This window comes from Carya illinoinensis, chromosome 3 (genome assembly GCF_018687715.1).
Source record: "Carya illinoinensis cultivar Pawnee chromosome 3, C.illinoinensisPawnee_v1, whole genome shotgun sequence".
Taxonomy (NCBI): domain Eukaryota; kingdom Viridiplantae; phylum Streptophyta; class Magnoliopsida; order Fagales; family Juglandaceae; genus Carya; species Carya illinoinensis.
The window spans coordinates 31,833,982-31,840,658 of record NC_056754.1 but is presented as its reverse complement, the minus strand read 5'-3'; the positions used below and the strand labels follow the sequence as shown (position 1 = coordinate 31,840,658).

The following is a 6,677-nucleotide window of genomic DNA, read 5'->3' as shown; positions in this document are numbered from 1 at the left end:
AAAATACTGAAGGATATTTCAAGAAATTCAAGGAAGGAAAGTTTTATAGGACTCTTGATGAAGAAAATTTGAATTTGAAAAGGAAAGTTTCTTTTTAATTCTCATGACTCTTTCAATTTATTTATTCTAAAAATAAATAAATAAATAAAAACTCTAATAAATAAGAAAATTAAACACAAACTAGCATAAAAATAAGAGTAAAAGTATGACAAAACTTATCTAGAAATTAAATACATCAGGGCACCTCATCCCGCCTCCTGTCTTGGTGTCCTCTCTTGATCTTCTCGGGGGCCTTGGCTTTACCCGAAGCCTTGGCCTTCCTATCTTTCTGTTCTAGTTCTGTCTTCTTAGGCTTGGTCAGGGCCCAAAGCATGTCTTCGGCATTAATGAAGCCATCGGCCTGGTCCATAAATTCCCGCAGTGTAGTTGGAGTTCTTCTTGCCAACTCTACCATGAAGGGGTTCTAGGGCCATACGCCTCCCAGGAGCACCGCTAGGGTAATTGTTTCATCCTTGTCATCTGTTGTCATGCGCTCTTTGTTAAATATGGCTAAATACGCTTTCAGACTTTCGTCCTCCCTTTGTTTGATGGTTAGGAGGTACGTGGTAGGGCGCCTCCTCCTCCTGCTGGTCATGAACTGTGTGAGGAACATGCGAGCTAACTCTCCGCATCTGCCAACTGACTTGGGTGCCAATGACCAGAACCATCCCCTCACGACTCCCTTCAAGGTTAGTGGGAGGGCCATATAAGCCATTCGTACATTTCCATTTAGGGGACGCTGAATTTCGATGGTAGCGGCATAGCCATCACCTCAGTACTGTAAGGTAAGCCTGTGCTGGTGAGCAGTTTATCCATCAACGAGGAGGTGCCCATCTTCCTCACCATGTTTTCATATTTGTCCATGAGGCTATGTAGCTCGTGATGGATATTCTTTCTTTGTTCTTCACCAACATCTACCTTGCCAGCGTTTCGGAATTCTTTTTGTTTGTTCCTAGGCCCCCCTCATCTTGCAGCTCAATGTTGTTTCTCCTCAAAGCTTTGTTTTCTTGACAAAGATCCTTGAATTTTTCCGCCATCTTTCTCATGCATTCTTCCATTTCTACAAACCGTCCTTCCATGTCCATTGATGTTGCTTCTTGTCCATGGGTTGTTTGTGAACGCGTAGTAGTTGGCATACAAAGGACACATTGTGTCTATAAAGATTACATAGATGGCACCACTATTGAGGACGTGTTTGGTACACTTGGGTTAAGCTCCAACAACCTAGGCAATAATCTTTCTACCTACAATTAAAGAGAAGAAAGTGGGCTCGGTGGTGGTTCGGAGAGCTTCCGATACCAAAGTCAGTACTTATTCTTCTTGAAGAATTACAGGAGAATTCGAGAGTTTATTCATACCTGGAGTTTGGATTTTATACGAGGTATCGGGGGGACATTCAATACCCTATGTCAGGGGTCTGCATCGCACCCATAGGTTCCAAATTCATGGCCTTTAATGCAACACGGTGTTTGAGGTGGTGCCATTAATGCAGCATGGCTCTACGGGTGGCATCTCAATAGTAGGCGGTAGGAGCGGTCACTTCTCGTCCCCATCGTCAGAGATGGAGGGTTGTCTATGTTCTCCATTCTTTTAATGCTAAGTGTCATAAGTGAATGTCAGGGTCGGCATGTCCCATTTGTCACCCCACCCCCTACTGTTTTTCACGCAGTGTATCCACTTTCTTCAAATGTAACTTGTGGGCTGGGTTTTGCTGATGATTCTAAGGCCATAGGAGATTAGCGATCCAGGTCGATATGGACTTCAGAGTCTTGCCCAAACCCAACCCAGTGGACCAGGAGGGGAATATCCCTTCTACCACAAATCCTTCAACTTCTACCACAAATCCTTCAACCATTATGTGTCAGGCTATAAGCCTTGACAAAAGTATCATTAGAATAGAGCTACTGTTTGAAGTTTTGGGTTAGCAAAACTCATTGTTTGTGCTAGCCTTCTAGAAATGTTAATTCTTAAGTTTGCAAGATTTTTTGTTTTTATTAATTTCATGCCCTTTGGTTTTGGAGATGTTGAGATCACTTGAGAGAGACTTACATGTTCGGCTTGAGAGAGAAAAAAAAAAGTGGAAAAAGAGAGCGAGAGGGGAGAAAGAGAGAGCGATGGACGGGGGATTGGATTAAATGAGGCTGGTGGTTCAATTTAAGCTTCCTAGAATAGTGATGTGTCGTCCGGCCATTAGAGGGTGTAAATCCTCTCTTAACACCATATCCGATTCCTATCTCTCTTATTTTTTTCTAACTTCCCAACTAGTCCAAAGTGTTGATCCGGACCAAGCGGTTAATTTTCTTTTTTCTTTCTTTTTTTTTTTTTGGGGGGGGGGGGGGGAGACCAATCAATTAGTCAATTATTTGCGAATCCTCTATTTTGGTTTATCGGAATACATTTTTTTAAATATTTTTTAAATCTCGACGTCTTTTCCCATATTTTCTAGGGGTCTTTTTCCTGTTTTAGAATACTGACTCTTGATTGTTTGCTGAAGGGTGAAAAATGAGACGGTGTTGTCTCAGCTCATGCTTTATCCCAACTAGACTTTCTAAACGAGCCCACTTTCTCACTCTGGATTGTTTAACCACAAACACCACCAAGTTTGAGTTTCGTCGATTCCAATCCTTTTGGTACCACTCTTCACCAGTACATTATTTAACGGCTGAGTCAGCAGTCGGCATACATCATGCTAAGGCGGTAAAGAGCGGCTCTTTCCAACATTTGAATGTGGCTAATCATTTTCTAAATCTTTCTGTGAAATCTCAAGATTTAAATTATGCACATAAGTTGTTCAACGAAATTTCTGATAGAGATGTCCGTACGTGGACAATTCTTATGTCTGGCTATGCTCGAATTGGGGTATCTACAATGGTGTTGGACCTCCTTAGAGAGATGCGAATTGAGGGTGTCCATCCAAACCAATTTTCTTTATCAATTGTTTTTAAGTGTTGTTCTAGTACAAGTGATCTTCGAATGGGCATGGGAATTCACGGGTGGATATTGAGAAGTGGAATTAATTTGGATGTCGTGTTGGATAACTCTATTCTTGACTTTTATGTGAAATGTGGGTCCTTTGATCATGCAAAAACATTATTTTCAGTGATGGTTGAGAGAGACACAGTGTCATGGAATATAATGGTTGGTGCATATATGCACCTTGGGGACATGGAGAAGTCTCTTGCTATGTTCAATAGTATGCCTTCTAAAGATGTTGCGAGTTGGAATACAATCTTAGATGGGCTAATGAGAAATGGTTACGAAAGAACTGCACTGGAGCTACTATATGAGATGGCAAACAATGGTCATGAGCTGAATAAAGTTACTTTTTCCATAGCATTGGTTTTGGTTTCGTCTTTATCCATCATGGAACTAGGGAGACAAATTCATGGCCGTGCTCTGAAGTTTGGTTTTGAGAAAGATGGGTTTGTAAGGACTTCACTTATAGATATGTATTGCAAGTGTGGGAAAATGGAGAAGGCATCAGTAATCTTCAGAAAAAGGCCTCTAGACTGTGTTGGAACACAAAACTCCAAGATCACTTTTGGTGAACCAACAGCAGAAATTGTTTCATGGAGTTCAATGGTGTCTGGATATGTTCAGAATGGTGAGTTCAAAGATGCTTTAAAAATGTTTATCTCTATGGTCCATGAACAAGTTGAGGTGGACAGGTTTACCATCACAAGCATTGTTTCTGCATGTGCTGATGCTGGGATTTTGGAACTTGGCCGTCAGATCCATGCATACATTCAGAAGGTTGGGTACACTTTAGATGTTTACCTAAGTTCCTCGTTAGTTTACATGTATGCTAAATGTGGAAGCTTGGATGATGCTTGGAAAATTTTCAAGCAAACTGTCCATCCTAATGTTGTATTGTGGACTGCAATGATTACTGGCAGTGCTTTACATGGTCAAGGGAGGAAAGCCATCTGGCTTTTTGAGCAAATGGTGCATGAGGGGATAAAACCAAACGAGGTTACTTTTGTAGGGGTTTTAACAGCATGCAGCCATGCCGGGCTGCTTGAAGAAGGCTCCAAATATTTCAGGTTGATGAAAGAAGTTTATGGCATCAAGCCTGGAGTTGAACACTTCACATGCATGGTTGATCTTTATGGTCGAGCTGGTCACTTGGATAAGGTAGAGGCGTTCATTCATGAAAATGCTATCTCTGACTTGAGTGGGGTTTGGAGATCATTTCTATCTTCTTGCACACTTCACAAAAATATTGAGATGGGAAAGTGGGTTTCTGAAAAACTTCTTCAGCTTGAACCATTAGAAGCTGGACCTTATGTTTTGTTATCAAATATGTGCTCTACTAATGACAGATGGGTAGAGGCAGCTAATGTGAGGAGCTTGATGAGACGGAGAATGGTTAAGAAAGTCCCTGGTCAGTCTTGGATCCAACTGAAGAATCAAGTCCACACTTTTGTCATGGGAGATAGGTCGCATCCGCAAGAAACGGATATATATTCATTCTTGGATGAGCTGACTGGAAGATTGAAGGAAATTGGGTACTCATCTAATGTGAACCTGGTGATGCAGGATGTAGAAGAAGAACAAAGAGAAGTGCTTCTTGGTTATCATAGTGAAAAACTTGCACTTGTTTATGGAATCATTAGCACAACTTCTGAGATGCCAATTCAGATAATGAAGAACCTCCGAATTTGTATCGACTGTCATAGTTTTGTGAAGTATACTTCTCAGCTTTTGCATAGGGAAATAATTGTGAGGGATATGCATCGATTCCACCACTTTAAGAGTGGGCACTGCACTTGTGGTGATTACTGGTGAGCAAAGCCTTAGTGTCTCATGTATCTAATCTTACAAGTCATAACTGGGATGCACTTCAATTTATACTTATTTAAACCCTGGAAAGCAGCTGAGCAGCAATTTAGCAGAGAAAGAACGGAGCCCAAATGGTCAAGCTTCCTAGTCCTCTCCTAAATGGTGCTGTCCAGGATGATACTAGAGTAAAAAAGGGGGTGGGCAACGCGCTGACGAGTGAATCACAAATCACAACAGGAATCAAGCCCATTGGCAGACGAAGACCAACTAAATCAGGTCGACTCGGGGTTAAAAGCAAAAGGCCAAAGAGCGGACAATGCTGTTCTTGACAGGGACCCGCTAGTGCCAGAAAACGTCGACCTTGAGGGTGCTCTCGTGGTTTTTGTTCAAAATAGGGTACAAGAAGCACTAGAAGATTTTTGGACGAACTAGCAAATTGGAGGGGCTTACATGCTAATCACAAATTGTAGCAATATGGAAGATGGATCTAATATATTTGTCGTGGTGTATTTGAAGAGAGATGAATGATAAAAGTTTTCTTCTTCATCACTTCGCTCCTTTGAGCAGTTGCGATGGATTGAAGTGTTTTTTTTTTTTTTTTTTTTCTTCTTCTTCCTTGAGGAAAATGGGATGAGAGGTTGGGGTGATCAGTATAACAACCTTCTTGGGTGTGATCATAGGAATCCCTCTCTGCTGTGGAATATCCGATTTGAGCTATAACTACTATTTCAAGGGTGAGCCTATCACTACAATACCTCCAAAGTATCCAGCTGGTCCAAGCTCATCTCATGCCCCAAAGGTCATGCTTTACTACCACAAGTTGACTCAAACTTTGATCTTAAAGTCATGAAATACTAATTCGAACAAACTAAGCTACCACCTTGGTGGTAATAGATTGAAGTGTTCATGTGTTTCTTACCTCAACTATAATCTTTACTTAGGTGTTTCTCTCATATAAATCATGCGTATTTGGACCACGCATGCTACTTTATTAATAAAATTTCTGATTAGTTATAAAAAAAATATAAAAAACTTGAATTAAATAGACAAAGAAACCATATATTTGATTATTTAAAATTAAAGAAACCCAAATTGTTTAGAAATAAAATGTTACATCTAAAAGAAAAATATTTTAACCTCAAAGGAATTACACAAGTAATTTCACAAACTGATGTAGTTTAATGTAAGTCGTTTGATTGTAAGTTACTTTTATTTTTGTAAAGTATATCTAACAGATTATATGAAGTTATTAAATTTGTGAGATTATTTTTATATAATCTCTTTATAGTCATAATAGTTCTCAATTTAATAAAGGTCAAGATTGGCCACATAGCCAACCCTAATAGTGCACGTCAGGGATGTCGTATGGTTCTATGAAGGCCATCACGATGGAGGCTCCAGCCATATCCTAACGGCATAGGCCAACCACGGTAGTGGGTCACAAGTGCCACCTTGTGGAGGCCCTATTTGAACAATCATGATGGTGACTTTCAAGGGCTACAACAAACATAGCCTTCTCGATCCACCTCAATGGTGGTTGGCCATAGATTTCTTTATTAATCTTAATTATTATGATTTTATTATAAAATTAATTTTTAATAACAATTTATTTTGAAAATGTAGGATTTCATTTTTAATTTTCTAATACAAGTGTCACATATGTTACCTGTCAAATGACAGATGTGAAATCATCACTTTTTATATAAGTAAAAGATTTTATTCATATTGGCAAAAGTAGATGTAGCCTAAATATACAAAAAATACCCAAGACAAAATACCTAGTTAAGAAGAAGAAATAGATACAAGGAAATCATGAAAATCTTGCCCACTAAAGTTAATATCTTTGGTCCATAGAA

General features: G+C 39.7%; 2 protein-coding genes across 3 annotated transcripts; one reads left to right on the top strand and one right to left on the bottom strand.

Moving 5' to 3' along the window:
• Nucleotides 1–235: 235 nt before the first annotated feature.
• On the bottom strand, nucleotides 236–754 carry LOC122304732. Its single transcript, XM_043117001.1, has 2 exons — nucleotides 491–754; nucleotides 236–400 (listed from the first exon to the last, which is right to left on the bottom strand). Exons 1-2 carry the CDS (start codon nucleotides 752–754, stop codon nucleotides 236–238), a joined length of 429 nt encoding a protein of 142 aa, XP_042972935.1.
• A 1,096-nt stretch (nucleotides 755–1,850) lies between these two features.
• LOC122304114 (pentatricopeptide repeat-containing protein At4g21065-like) lies at nucleotides 1,851–5,370 on the top strand. Of its 2 annotated transcripts, XM_043116178.1 has the most exons (2): nucleotides 1,851–4,823; nucleotides 4,916–5,370. In XM_043116178.1, exons 1-2 carry the CDS (start codon nucleotides 2,542–2,544, stop codon nucleotides 4,917–4,919), a joined length of 2,286 nt encoding a protein of 761 aa, XP_042972112.1. In that variant the 5' UTR covers nucleotides 1,851–2,541; the 3' UTR covers nucleotides 4,920–5,370. The 2 variants fall into 2 exon arrangements, with proteins under 2 accessions (XP_042972112.1, XP_042972111.1); XM_043116177.1 differs by having other exon boundaries at nucleotides 1,854–5,370.
• The last annotated feature ends 1,307 nt before the right edge of the window (nucleotides 5,371–6,677 follow it).

What these genes read in the sequence shown, in the direction of transcription:
- LOC122304732 (XM_043117001.1), bottom strand. Translation starts at nt 754, where the DNA reads ATGGCTTATATGGCCCTCCCACTAACCTTGAAGGGAGTCGTGAGGGGA. An exon ending in ATGAAACAATTACCCTAGCG is followed by an intron (nt 401 to 490) that starts GTGCTCCTGGGA and finishes TTTATGGACCAG; the next exon opens with GCCGATGGCTTCATTAATGC.
- LOC122304114 (XM_043116178.1), top strand. Translation starts at nt 2,542, where the DNA reads ATGAGACGGTGTTGTCTCAGCTCATGCTTTATCCCAACTAGACTTTCT.